The sequence below is a fragment of the Phacochoerus africanus genome, chromosome 3 (assembly GCF_016906955.1).
Source record: "Phacochoerus africanus isolate WHEZ1 chromosome 3, ROS_Pafr_v1, whole genome shotgun sequence".
In the NCBI taxonomy this organism is placed as follows: Eukaryota; Metazoa; Chordata; class Mammalia; order Artiodactyla; family Suidae; genus Phacochoerus; species Phacochoerus africanus.
In genome coordinates this window covers 140,884,238-140,898,837 of record NC_062546.1, presented here as the reverse complement: position 1 = coordinate 140,898,837, position 14,600 = coordinate 140,884,238, and the positions used below count along the sequence as shown (strand labels likewise).

The 14,600-nt window shown below is 41.1% G+C and overlaps 1 protein-coding gene across 1 annotated transcript in view; it reads left to right on the top strand.

The window, feature by feature from the left end:
• ABCB11 (ATP binding cassette subfamily B member 11) overlaps positions 1-14,103 on the top strand; it is a 71,865-nt gene extending 57,762 nt beyond the window's left edge. Inside the window, exons 22-27 of the mRNA XM_047770443.1 lie at positions 566-807; positions 4,396-4,552; positions 6,183-6,380; positions 10,688-10,894; positions 12,776-12,922; positions 13,885-14,103. Of these exons, the coding sequence (XP_047626399.1) occupies positions 566-807; positions 4,396-4,552; positions 6,183-6,380; positions 10,688-10,894; positions 12,776-12,922; positions 13,885-14,085 (1,152 nt within the window). The 3' untranslated portion in view covers positions 14,086-14,103. The remainder of the gene's footprint in view (positions 1-565; positions 808-4,395; positions 4,553-6,182; positions 6,381-10,687; positions 10,895-12,775; positions 12,923-13,884) is intronic.
• The last annotated feature ends 497 nt before the right edge of the window (positions 14,104-14,600 follow it).

Sequence of the window (14,600 nt, the reverse complement as noted above, 5' to 3'; positions counted from 1 at the left end):
CTCAGACACATCTAAAGATACCATCTTAGACATTTCAAATGAATTGACAAAGAAGCTAAAAAGCATTTAAGGCTCACCATGTGTGCCATCCCTCTTCCTCAATAAGTAGAGGTAACAAAGCCATATCAGTATCAGTAGAACTTGAGTTTAACTGATAAGATATCTCAGGGTCCAGTTGAGTTGATCTCCAGCAACTTCTTTGTTTTTCCATTTGCATCAGATCTTTTTTTTTTTTTTTTTAGGGCCACACCCATGGTATATGGAGGTCCCCAGGCTAGGGGTAGAATCGAGCTGTAGCTGCTGGCCTACACCACAGCCACAGCAAAGCAGGATCCGAGCCGCATCTTCTACCTACATCATAGCTCACGGCAATGCCGGATCCTTAACCCACTGAGCAAGTCCAGGGATTGAACCTGCATCCTCATGGATGCTAGTCAGACTCATTTCCACTGAGCCACAATGGGAACTCCCACTTGCACCAGATCTAATCCGTGTAACCATTGAACATGGCATGAAAGCAGTTATCTCTGCCCTTATGTTTCTAAAACTCTTTTTCATTCTTCAGATTACTAATGAAGCCCTTAGTAATATCCGCACTGTTGCTGGAATTGGAAAGGAGAAGCAGTTTATTGAAGCATTTGAGTCTGAACTGGAGAAGCCATACAAGACAGCCATCCGCAAAGCCAATGTTTATGGATTCTGCTTTGGTTTTTCCCATAGCATCGTGTTTGTTGCTAACTCTGCTTCCTACAGATATGGAGGTTACTTAATTCCCAATGAGGGGCTCCATTTCAGCTATGTGTTCAGGTGAGGACTATCTGACTAAAGTCCAAAAAGATCAGTGCTTTAGGGAGGAATAGTCTTGTTCCATCCATTAGCTTTTGTTGCCTACAAACCACCTCAAACTTGGATCTTAAACAGCTGAGATATATTATTTCTTAAGATTCTGTAGGTTGTTGGAGTGGTTCTTCTGGCCTGGGCTGACTCAACCAGGCTTCTGAGTGGCCTTCGGTCTCACACGGTCTCTTACCAGCTGAGCTTGTTTTCTTTCCTGGTATGGTCTCAGAGGTCTCAGTGCAGCAGAAGTTTGCAAGCTCCAACATGCCAGGCCTTTCCATGCCTCTGCATTATCACGTTTTCTAGTATCTCTTTGGCAAAAGAAAGTCATATGACCAAGCCCAGATTCAAAGAAAAGAGGAATGGAGTCCATCATTTGATGAGAGGATCTGATAACTGTTTCTCCTTTACTTTCATACTCACATAATCACACTCACCACACTGACTCCTGATGGATGTCCTGCAATTCAATTTATTCTGACACCATCTACCTGGAGGTAGTATTGGATCCTCCCACAGGTTAAGGCCTCAGTCCTGCAAGACAGCCCCTCTCCCAACCCTCCATGCAGGTCCAGTTTATCACCTGCACTCTGACCAGCAAGCTAGAGAGATGGAATATTCCCATGACTTCATCCTCAGCTTTGATTAATATGCTAAAGTGGCTCGCAGAACTCAGAGGAACATTTTGCTTACCGGATTACCAGTTTGTTACAAAAGGACCCAACTCAGGAAGTTCCCATCATGGCACAGTGGAAATGAATCCGACTAGGAACCATGAGGTTTCAGGTTCAATCCCTGGCCTCGCTCAGTGGGATAAGGGATCCAGCATTGCTCTGAGCCATGGCATAGGCTGGCAGCTGTAGCTCCGATTTGACACCTAGCCTGGGACCCTCCATATGCCACCGGTGTGGCCCTAAAAAGACACACACACACACACACACACACACACACACACACACACACACACACAGAAGGATGCAACTTAGGAGCAGCCAGATGGAAGAGAGGCATAAGGCAAGGAGTTTTCACACCCTCTCCAGGAGTTCCACTCTCCCCAAATTGCCCTGTGTTCACCAATCCAGAAGCTCTTTGAACTCTGTCCATCTAGGTTTTTATGGAGGCTCCATTACATAGGCCTGACTAGTTTAATCATTGACCACTGGTGGTTGAACTCACTCTCCAGCCCCTTTTCCCTCCTCTGAGGTCTGGAAGGGACTGAAATGCCACCTCTCTAATCTCTCTTGGTAACCAGGCCCCATCCACAGGTCATCTTGGGTTTTTACATGTGTCACTTCATTAACATAGCAAAAGGCAACTCAATCCTCTCGAAACTTAGGAGATTCCAAGGGTTTAGGAGTTCTGTGCCAGGCATTGACAGAAGACCAAATATATATTTCTTACTATAAATCACCTTATCACGGAGGAGTAAAAAAGTCACATTGCAAAGGGGTGTGCATACAGAAGAATAGGATAAATTAAGCCTCTTCGAAGTCTACCATACTGGTTGATGCTGGGATAATCTAGAGGCCTTGAATAAGATGGTTTATAGAACTACTTTATTTATTTTTATTTTTTGGTCTTTTTAGGGCCACAACAGCGGCATATGGAGGTTCCCAGGCTAGGGGTCTAATTGGAGCTGCAGCCGCCGACCTACACCACAGCCACAGCAACTTGAGATCCGAGCCGAATCTGAGGCCTACCCCACAGCTCACGGCAATGCTGAATCCTTAACCCACTGAGCAAGGCCAGGGATTGAACCCACAACCTCAAGGTTCCTAGTCGGATTTGTTAACCACTGCATCATGATGAGAACTCTTAGAACTACTTTACGTGAATTCTACTTCTTACAAAGAAGGCAAGTCTCTAGCTGACTCCTCCTAGGTAGGGATAGCAAAGATCAGGACAGGGGAGTTATATTCATTTCTTTTTTTTTTTTTTTTTGGTCTTTTTTAGCAGTGGCATATGGAGATTCCCAGGCTAGGGGTTGAATTGGAGCTGTAGCTGCAGGCCACAGCCACAGCCACAGCAACACCAGATTTGAGCAGCATCTGCGGCCTATGCCACAGCTCAGGGCAATGCTGGATCCTTAACCCCCTGAGCAAGGCCTGGGATGAAACCAAGTTCTCATGGATACTAGTTGGGTTCTTTATTGCTGAGCCACAGATGAAACTCCTATGTTCCTTTTTTTATAGCTGGAGTCTGCTCTTTTAATAAAATTAGCTTTGAGTCTAGTTTCTCCCATTTCCAAGGGACTGGGTGCACATGTGTATGAGGGTGGTGTGATGGGATGGGGGGCCTGGGAAGGATGAAGGAGAGACAGTCTGAGAGAGCCTTGGAGGGCATTAGGAAAATGCACCCCACTAGAAATCTCTTTTCAAACCATGAATTCTGTCTTCCAGCCTTCTATCTTCTTTTAGAAATAGAGAAGATATTTTTTTCTCCTACCTTGCTAAACCCACTCCAACCAGGAAAGTTTCTTTTCTAAATTTTCATATTTAGAGCTACTAACCCAAATCAGAAATCAGGAACTGTTGACTTATTTAACTTATGCAAGATTTTTGAAGAATCATTTGCCAGCATGTGAAAATTGGGAAACTACAGAAAACTCCTGATTTCTGGCTTCTCTTTAAAAAATGAAAGATCATCTCCAGATGCTTGTCATTGCTTTAAGCTTTAGACTGGGCTCCTGGAGATGTTTGGGTTTACAAGTCTGGCATAAAATAATTTCTGCTTATGAATTGAGCAGTAAAACACACAAAGACACCCCATCCCCCGCCTTGCCTCTCAGCAGGCCCTCTGTGCAGGGCAGTGCAGGGGAACAACTTCTGGGCGCCCCTCATAGCCTAGTCCATACAGCAAAAGGGCTATCTCTTACCATGGTTACCATCTGTTTATTCATTCACTCATTTGCTCATTAATTATGCACATGTTGCTGCTGGGACAAGTGGAAGGCTATAGGCAATTGCATCTTTCTCATGCTTTCTGAAGCATGAACTACATGCCTGCTTGGTACCGAATTGATGCTTTTGTCTGCAGTCATCATCTTTCACACATTGATCACCAATTCATGGAATGTTTTTCTTTTTATTATAGCTGATTTACAATATCGTGCCAATTTTCTTTTGCACAGCAAAGTAACCCAGTCATACACACACACACACACACACACACACACACACACACATATATGTACATTCCATAGAATGTGAACATTGTAAAAATTCAACCCAATCTGGTGATCTTTCAAGCCTCCCTTCTTTCTTTTTTCCCCCCAAGAAGTCTTTTTTTTTTTTTCCTCAAATCTTTAAAAAGGCTGTTGTAGTGGAAGCAAAGTTTGGAGGTCTGAGCTCCTCTTCTTCAATCCTTCTCCCACCCTTTCACCTCCACACACAGTTTGAAAACTGCTAATCTCTCCAACCTCCCATTTCCAGGCAAGTTTGAAGGGATCTGCTCAGGGATGCCCAGTCCTTTCCAGGGCCAGTCCCCCAGTCCTTCCTGCCTCTTAGACCATCACGCCAACCCCATCACACTCCTACCTGGGTGTCTGTCCGCTTGCAGGGTGATCTCTTCAGTTGTGCTGAGTGCGACAGCTCTTGGGAGAGCCTCCTCTTATACCCCGAGTTACGCCAAAGCTAAAATCTCAGCTGCACGCTTTTTCCAACTGCTGGACAGACGACCTCCCATCAGGGTGTACAGTAGTGCAGGTGAAAGATGGGTAAGTACTGAGGTGGGGGTAGGAAGGCAGTGGGGGAGGGTTGTGCTTCTTGTGTGTGCAGAACAACCACTGGGGCTGGTTATTCAAGACCACTCAGCTTCTAAATTCTGCAGTGTATGGGTTCATTCATGTGCACCCACAATGGACAGACAGTAGATTTATAAATGTAAAGGAATGAAGTACATTAGCACTAAAAATTATCCATAAAGCTGACATTTCGAGTATATCCAGTGAGTGCTAAATTCTGTGTAATATAAAACACACTTTGTTCTGGAATGAAAGAAGTTACGTGTCTTTTGAGCCCTAGCCAACCACCGTGATTTCCACTGATATTTCTATATGGAATGAAGAGAAACCAGTTTTTCCTGTCCACCTAATACTGATTTAATTCATGTTTATCTGGATTCCATATGAGCTCATGTGAACCCTAGAAAATTGATTTGATCTCAATGAAATAACTTTTTTCTAACTGATAGTCTCTACAGGTGTTTTTTACTCTTCACTGCTTAATTTTTAAAATCCAAGTACATTTAAGAGAGCAAAACAAACCTAAACCCTAGTAAAGTTAACTAAATTCAGATATCTTTTTTTTTCTTTTTCCTTAATGTGCCCTGCCACATATGGAATTTCCTGGGCCAGGGATCTAACTCATACCACAGCAGGGGCACGAGCCACAGCAGTGACAATGCCAGATCCTTAACCCCCTGTGCCACCAGGGGACTCCCAAAAAACTTTTTAAATTGGTCAAATGCCCTATTTCTCCTTCAGCTCAATAAAAGTCAAGTCTCTGTGTGGTTTATTAAATTTCTATCCATTTTTAGAGTTCACACTCCTGACAGTACAACTGAAGTTATTAACCTTTGCAATACAAGGCTGGAGTAACTTTCTGTGTAAGTCATTCCAAGTGCAATGCTAATATTTTAAATCTTCAGGGAAACAGAACTATAGGAGTTTGCACAGTTACTGGCTCCTGTGATGTAATCATACCTTCTAGCTATTCTCTTCCATTCAGAATGTCAAAGAATGAATGACAAGGAAATCCCCTTAGGTTAGAATGGGAATAAGAGATCAAATATCTTTAAATTCACTGCTCAAGCTTCCCTTTATTCTACATCTGCTAGAATAAGGAATAGAATGCCATTGCATTAAGTCACTATCTTTACATTTTGCACTTTGGCAACATGGTGTTGAAAGGACCTTAAGCAGGGGTTTAAAACTCAGACCTAGGTACATTTTCAGTATTCTAGATTCTAATTACTCAGACATAAAAAAGAAGGAAATAATGGTGTTTACAGCAACATGGATGGAGCTAGAAATTATCATACTAAGGGCAGTTAGTCAGACAGTGAGAGACAAACATCATATGATATCTCTTACATGTAGAATTAAAAAAAAAGAGGCTACGAATGAACTTATTTGCAGAACAGAAACAGATTTTTGAAAAACTTATGGTTACCAAAGGGGACAGGTGGGGGGCAGGGAGGGATGGACTGCGGGTTTGGGATGAAAAGGTTCTAAAATTAGGTTGCAATGATCGTTGTACAACTATCAGTATAATAAAATTCATTTAAAAATTGAAAAATTCTAGATTCTAGTAGGAGCATTTATAATTCAATTTTTCCATCCACAGGACAACTTCCAGGGGCAGATCGACTTTGTTGACTGCAAATTTAAATATCCTTCCCGACCTGACGTACAAGTTCTGAATGGTCTCTCAGTGTCCGTTAGTCCAGGGCAAACACTGGCATTTGTCGGAAGCAGTGGATGTGGCAAAAGCACCAGTATTCAGCTGTTGGAACGTTTCTATGATCCTGACGAAGGGAAGGTGGTAAGCAAAGCATAGGCTTTTGAGAATTTTGTTTTCTGAAGAGCTTCTTCAACCCTTGAACATGATGCTCAAGGTTGTGCCTTGCCAGGCTCACTCCAAAGTGCTTGTCTTGGCCACCTGCTCCTATGTCTGCTTTCCAGTCCCAGGGGTTTGCTGGTTGACCTGATTCTACCTCACAATTTCTAGCATGATATTCTTCCCAGTTCCAGATGGCCTGCTGACCAGTTAGGCAAAGAAAACTGCAAAGCTGGAGAGGAGTGTATTTAACAGAAGTATTCACTTACCTGTAAATGGAGCAGAAAGTGCAGACGAATCAGGAAACTAATGACTGGGAATGGAAAAAGTAGGGGGTGATAAGAAACACAATGATAAATGAGTAAGAAAGGGAATTTAGTATGAAAAATCGGAGACAATCTTGCTTCAAGAAACTTAAGTCTAAATAATATCAGGAACTCAGGTGGTAGTCATCTGCCAGCAACTTTTGGTAAGGATATTTGAAAAATTGGTGGTTTGCTTAGCTGCTTATTTCCCACAGAATTTCTCTTTTCTCTTCTTTTCCTTCCTACCTGTCCAATTACTATATGCGAAGGAGTACAAAATAGAATAAGAAAGAGTTGTAATAAAAAGCAACCACTTATTCCACCCTCTCCACCCCCACCCTTCATTTTTCAGCTCAAAGGCAACTATTTTTAACCACTTGACAGTTTTAGATCTCCCAATGATTACCTCAGTGTCTCTAAATAATATGCTTATGCTGCTGTTTCATGATTTAACAAATTTAGACCCTCCGTTGACTTGTTGTCAAGAGATGAAAATTTAGCCTAAAATCACTATGCCCCCTCCTTTTACCTACCTCCTCCCAATACGGATACTACATCACTTTTAAAAGTTCCTCTATTTGTAAATTTAACTTATACACTTCTGTTTCTTTTCTATCACCTATAGATAACATCTCTTTTTTTACACTTAAAAATTTATTGAAGTGTCATTGATTTACAATGTGTCAATTTCTGCTGTACAGCAAAGTGATTCAATTTACGTGTGTGCGTGCGCGCACGTGCGCGCGCGCGTGTGTGTGTGTGTGTGTGTGTGTGTGTGTGTATTCTTTTCCATTATAGTTTATCAACAGGATATTGAATATAGTTTGCTGTGCTACATAGTAGCACCTTGTTTCATCTGTCTAATATATAATAGTTTGCACCTGCTAATCCCAAACTCCCAATTCTTCCCTCAATCCCCTTGCCCTAGGCAACCACAAGTTTTAAGAAACGTCTCTTGAATTCTCATTGTCTAAGCTGAGAACATCAGCGATTCTACCTATATTTTCTCCTCTTCATCTGTCTTTTTACCTCTCAGGTCCTAGTAAGTATTTTTACTTCTCAGGTCCTAGTAAGTATACTTTTATATTATCAAGAACATATAATGCTTACCTTTTGTTTATAACTTTATTATCTTTCATGCTTTCACTCTAGGCTGATTCTACAAGCTGAAAATCTATTAACTTTTATTATGATTATGTAAATATTTCTCATCCCCATAGTTAAGTAGTGATGTATATTGGCATTACATTTTCCCTTTCTTTTTCTTTCCTCTCTCCCTCCCTTCTTTCTTTTCTTTTCCTTCCTTCCTTCCTTTCTTGCTTTCTTTCTTTCATCTTCCTCTCTTCCTCTCTTCCTTTCTTTCTCTTTTTAGGGCCTCACCCACAGCACATGGAAGTTCCCAGGCTAGGGGCCAAATTGGAGCTGCAGCTGCTGGCCTAAGACGCAGCGACAGCAATACAGGATTCAAGCTGTATCTGCGACCTACACTGCAGCTTGTGGCAACGCTGAATTGTTAACCTACTGAACAAGGCCAGGGATCGAACCCACATCCTCATGGATACTAGTTGGGTTCTTACACTGCTGAGCCACAAGTGGAATGCCTATATTTTCTTTATGGATTGTTTTTTGAAAGATTTCTTTGCCCCCTTGCATTCTATGCCTTTATAAAATCTGTGGGGTCTTCCAATGTCTCTAATCCTGATACCCATTCTGAGGAACCTGCTTCTCTCCCTCATTTTTGCCGCTGCCTGGTTTAATTACACCTGCTGAACAAGTGTTGACCTGAAATTTTTCTGAAATATCTCTTGAATTAATTACATTCCTGGTTCCAATATCTTCCTCTTTCTTTGGGTTTCCCTCTCATTTTGTTGGAGTGCCTCTGCAAGTAGTTTTCTAAGAAATGATTCAGAGGCGTGAGTCAAAAATGTTTTACTGTGTCCCATAATTGATGGATTATTTAATCCTAGTATTTTGAAAATGGCCTTTCTGATATCCCTGGATAGTATAATTTTCCTTATGAGGACGGATAACATGATGAGGAGAAATGCTGAGAGATCCTTGAAAGAGGCAACTGAAGTTTCCCTTGCTTAAGTCAAAGTAAGGACACAAGCAAACAGATAGTTGCGGAATCCAGGAAATTATGAAAGTTAGGAGTAAGAATTGATTATTTATAGTTTATATTCACTTCTGTTATTAATTTTAGAAGAATTTTAGAAATTTTAATTTGCTTAAAAATATTCGGTGATTGACAAACCTGGAAAGTCCATTGCACTGGGAGTCTGATCTCTGCAAAGGAAAAGGTCCAGTTTCCCCAAATGTCAGACCTATCATGTCTGTCACCCAGGTAGACCGCGAACTATATGACATGCAGGAACCTGAATCCTTCGTGCTTGATCTCTTCCAATTAACACATATATTAAGGATATTTCTCAGAGTGTCCTCAGTGAATGTTCTGGCTGCAGGAAGCAAGCAATGCCTGAGAAGAAATCAATGAGACCTTGCATTTCATAGACACAATATATTTAGTTATATCATTGTAAAGCATTTCTACAAACGTTTTTCAGTAGAGGAAATACCACCTTTAATATAATTTTTGAAAATTCTCTTTGCTCTTAAGGAAGCTGATGAATGCAGGCATCCAGCATTTTCAACATTTAATTGAATTCCTATGATGTGCCTGGTACTGCATTAGGCCCTGGGGGAAATTCTAAGGAGCATGAAGCATGTCTTCTGTCTCCTGGGAGGTTACAGTTCTAGCACACTTAACAATGGTTGGCAAACAGTATTTAATTAAGTATTAAATTGTTCTTTGCAGTCTGCAAGTACTATGGAAAATCTTTGAGGAAGATAAATGAGGGATAATTTGTTGAGGAATGCCTTAATATATTTTTTTTCTAATAGTGTGTGTTTGTTTGTTTGTTTTTACACTGCCAAGAAATTATCTAAAATATAATGTATTCACACCATTAAACAGAATCTTTTTCTGAAATCCTAGGGCTAAGTACTTTAAGTAGTCTGTTAGATATACTGTATCTTTCCTGTTCTGAGGCTTTTAACTGAAAGATACCAAATGGTAGATATTTGAGTTCCTGTTCTAAACTGCCTACCTAGACCATGAATTCCTAGGAAAAAGAGATTATTTTTTCTTCCTATGGCATACAAAAGACTGCCTAGCATGGTGCCTTTGTAGCAGGTAATTCAGTACATGTTTGTTGGTTGACTAAGTAAATAAATTCCTCCTTTCTTACTTTGGTCTGTTCTCTCAATTTTTCAGAAGTTAGTCTCAGTGAAATAAATGAAACAGGTTTGATTCCTTTTTAAAATTTTTTAATTTTTTGTCTTTTTAGGGCCGCACCTGTGGCATATGGAGGTTTCCAGGCTAGGGGTCTAATCAGAGCTGAAGCTACGGGCCTACGCCAAAGCCACTGCAGCAGCAGATCCGAGCCATGTCTGTGACCTACACCACAGCTCACTACAATGCCGGATCTGTAACTCACTGAGTGAGGCCAGGGATCGAACTCGCAACCTCATGGTTCCTAGTCTAATTCGTTCCACTGCACCACGACAGGAACTCTGGTTTGAGTCTTATATTGCCCAATAGCTTTACATAGGAAATCCCATTTCTTAACCCATGGAGTCTCAAAACTGAGCAATTAAGCATACTTGTAGAGAATGTGCTGCACCAAAGATGAGATATTAAAAAAAAAAAAAAAAAAAAAGGAGTTCTCATTGTGGCTTAGTGGTCATGAACCCGACTAGTATGCATGAGGATGCAGGTTGGATCCCTGGCCTCGCTCAGTGGGTTATGGATCCTCTGACCGGCCCCATCTCCAGGGGTCCAAGGCCACAAAATCTATTTCCAAGAGTCCTGGGATTGCTGTCTTTTAAGCAAAGCAAATGTCTCACCTAACAGTAATTCTAGGCTATGAACATTGCTCATGACTGGAATCTAAAACTCAGTGTCCTGGTTGTCACTTCTATTGGCAGATGATAGACGGGCATGACAGCAAAAACATAAATGTCCAGTTTCTCCGCTCCAACATTGGAATTGTTTCCCAGGAACCGGTGTTGTTTGCCTGCAGCATAATGGATAATATCAAGTATGGGGACAACACCAAAGAAATCCCCACGGAAAAAGTCATAGAAGCCGCAAAGCAGGCTCAGCTGCATGACTTTGTCATGTCACTCCCAGAGGTGGGTGCCAAATCAGAGCTGTCCCCTGTGGGAGATGGGGATGGACAGAGGTAGAGTGACCAAAAAGTATTATGACTGTGGCTCAAGAAGGTCAAAGACAACACAACTTATTTCCCAGGGCCTGGGATTGTCTCAGTCTTTTAAGCAAAATAACTGTCCTTCATCAACAAACTCTTTCATTTTGGAAAGTAGTACATTATCCAACACAAAGGATGCTCTTGAACTTGTCCCAACAGTAGTACTCTGTTGAGCATCAGCGTAGCATAATGGGGAAAAATATCCTGAGATTTGGAGCAGACATTGATTTGAATCCTAGTGTGAAGTCACTTCTGTAACTTTGGGACAATTACTTTTCTGAGACTCAGTCATCTGCAAGATGCAAAAAATATCTTAAAATGGAAGACTATGCATAATAGCCACACGAAGAAAGCTGCTGCTGTTATTATTGTCATCATGTCATTACTTGGCAGCAAGGATTGTACTTGGCGAAATGGATCACATCTGCCTTGGAGTCTCTCACTTTCCCAGAGCCAAGTTTGAGTGTACTGCCATATACTAATATGCAAAAATACTCTGCATTTTTTCACCCACTAAGCTTTTCTCTTGGTGGTTGATCACAAAATTAAGAGGTGGAAATTGACTTTTAGGAGCCGAATATTATCTTTAAGCTTTTCCACTTCTTTCTTTTAAATATTACTGGGAAATCACTTTTCTTGGTGAGTCATTATGTTTATAAATTTTGTGGTGGGCTTTGTCCCTCTGTTCTTTTCACAAGGGCTCCTGGTTCTGACCTGGGCCTGGTTCTAATCTTGCACAGCCTGATCTACATGCATCTGGAAATTACTATTTATTGCTTTGAGAAGGAATAGCAAAGCTTGTGTATCTCCTGGAAGATGCATTTAATCCACAAGTTTTTGTTGAGCATTTACTCATTTCCTGACACTGGTTTAGAATTGGCTTATTACCTCTTTCTTATAAAGGCTTCTCCTTAATACCTTTCATTGAGAGCTTTCTCTCCATAAGGAATAGTAGGTTGTCAGGAATCTCATTGGCTCAGCTGAGAGCTTGTCCAGAAGCAAGGGAGGCAGGGTAGATTAGCGATCAAGAGCAAGGACTCAGAAGCTGGATACACCTGGATTTAGATTTCACCTTGACCGCTTTTTGCTTTTCTTTGCACAACTTTCTTATCAGTCTATAAAATAGGGAGAAAAAGGATTTCTTTGAACCTTAAATGGTAGTCTGGCTAGAATAGTTAGCACAACACCTGGTGCACAGTAAATACGCCATGAATGTAACTTTCTTTTTTTTCACGTAGGCATCTAGCTAGGGATTTTCCTTATAATTTCATTCAAAACAACAATCATGTGAACTACTTATTAAGATCTGCATTTTTCAGATGAGTTTGCTGCTCACTGAAATTTAAATAATTTGTTCATAATCACCGAGCTGGTAAGCGGCAAGAGTGGAAATTCAAAGCTAGGTTTGTATTCCAGAATGATGCTGCCTTAACAAGGGAATGGACCAGGAGACCTCTCAAAAGGCCCTTGCATGCCGAGGAGCATTCTGTCTTGGAGAGATCTTGCAGTCAGGAGTTTGGAAGCCAGGGAATCTTAAATCTCATACACAGGAGAAAGGTATCAAAAAATGCAAACCTAAAAGAAAAGCAGAGAGGGATACAAAGCCCCCTTTTCCTCACACAAAAGGTCACCAACTCCATAGTTCTCTTACATTCTTAAATGGATTTGACATCCTTTATAGAAATTATGCCCGATTTCAAAAAACAACAAATGGCTTAACTCTAGAGGGGTCATGGATGTAGGCTCCATATAGCATAGGAGCTATGGCTGTTTCTGGTTCTCTAATGTACCACACTTTTTCCAGAAATATGAAACTAATGTTGGGTCCCAGGGGTCTCAACTCTCTCGAGGGGAGAAACAACGAATTGCTATTGCTCGGGCCATCGTACGAGATCCGAAAATCTTGCTGCTAGATGAAGCTACTTCTGCCCTAGACACAGAAAGCGAAAAGGTAAGTATTGATTTTCTAATATCTTAGATCACTATACGTGATGTTTTGCTGAAATATTTGTTCTTATAAAATGGCAGTACTTTTAATTTTCTGATTCATTAACACTAGAAATTGCCACCACTTTGTAGAGCCAAAAGGCAATAGTCTAGAGAAAATGATTTAAAATAGGATCGCTTCAAATAAGATATATTAACTTTAAAATAAGAATTGTTTATACGATTCTCTGGGTTAGGTGCTGTTTTTTTCAAGAGCAAAAGTAAAATTTTCCCAAGTAAAATTAAGTAATCCAGACCATCTGTTAGGCATTTCATATTTTATAGTTCTAAAGTTCGGTGGCAGAATAGGTGGGAAGCATACAACACAAAATAAGAGGCAGTGTCTGATGTGCAGTTTGCATGAAAGGAAATGCAATCAGGCAAAACACAGTTATGAAATTTACCATTTATAATTAACTCCTTAAAAATCAGGATTCCATCTGAAAGAGAAGGGATATATGTATCTATATAACTGATTCACTTTGCTGTACACCTGAAATTAACACAACACGGTAAGTCAGTTATACTCCAATAAAATTTTTTTTAAAACTCAGGATTCCATTTTGGAGAGAGCTAAAAGGTCCTTCATGAAGCACACTGTCAGGAATGAGCACTTAACTGCTACCTTTCTTTGTTTCCTTGGTTTCATTTTAGCAAACTAGACCATCAGGTATTGTAAAATTATTAGTGATCTCGTAGACTGGTTCCTTTTTGCTTCACTGAAATTTTTCAGCCTATGGAGTGCAATGTGAGTCACTGATGCATTGCATTCAGTAAATATTTAATTCTCTCTCTCCTGTCAAGCCTTTGGGCTTAACCCCTGAATACGACAATGTTACTCAGGTGGTATGAGGCAGAACTCTCACCATGGTGGGCCAGGGGGCAAGCATGCGTCATTGCCTCAACCTTTCCATCTTTTCTCTGCAGACGGTGCAGGTTGCACTGGACAAAGCCAGAGAAGGTCGGACCTGCATTGTCATTGCCCATCGTCTGTCCACCATCCGGAACTCAGATATCATTGCCGTCATGTCACAGGGGATGGTGACTGAAAAGGGGACCCATGAAGAACTGATGGCCAAGAAAGGGGCCTACTACAAACTAGTCACCACAGGAGCCCCCATCAGTTGATCCGACTTGAGAACTTCATCCACATACCAATTACACCAATTACAGGAGTGCTGCGGATTACTTTTTTTTTTCTTTAAGCATAAATAATGATATTTTACTTTTACAGACATTGTCAGAGATTGGAATCTGAGCTAATTTTGAGTGATCTTCAGTGATAATTTAGTTTTATATGTCTGTATGTAGAAAATGAAAGAAATGGGGATCAGTGGCAGTGAAAATCCAGTGTCCAGCAGCTGCTCAGCCCTCACCCAGCACTTTCTCCATGAGGAGCCAGTCCCAATTACTATGCGAGTTGTGGGGGAAATGAGACTTTGAACTCCTCAGGGGCAGAGGACCATCCATTGCACTTTTGCATCCTCAGTGTACACAGAGCCTGGTCTAGAATGGGCACCCAGCAAGGGTTTACCGAGCTGGACCAAGGTCATGTGGAGAAGAACAGAAGGACTGAAGGCCAACCGTATTTCATGGCTAAAGTTTTCTTGGACATGAAAGCAGATCCATTCATTTGTAAGGAT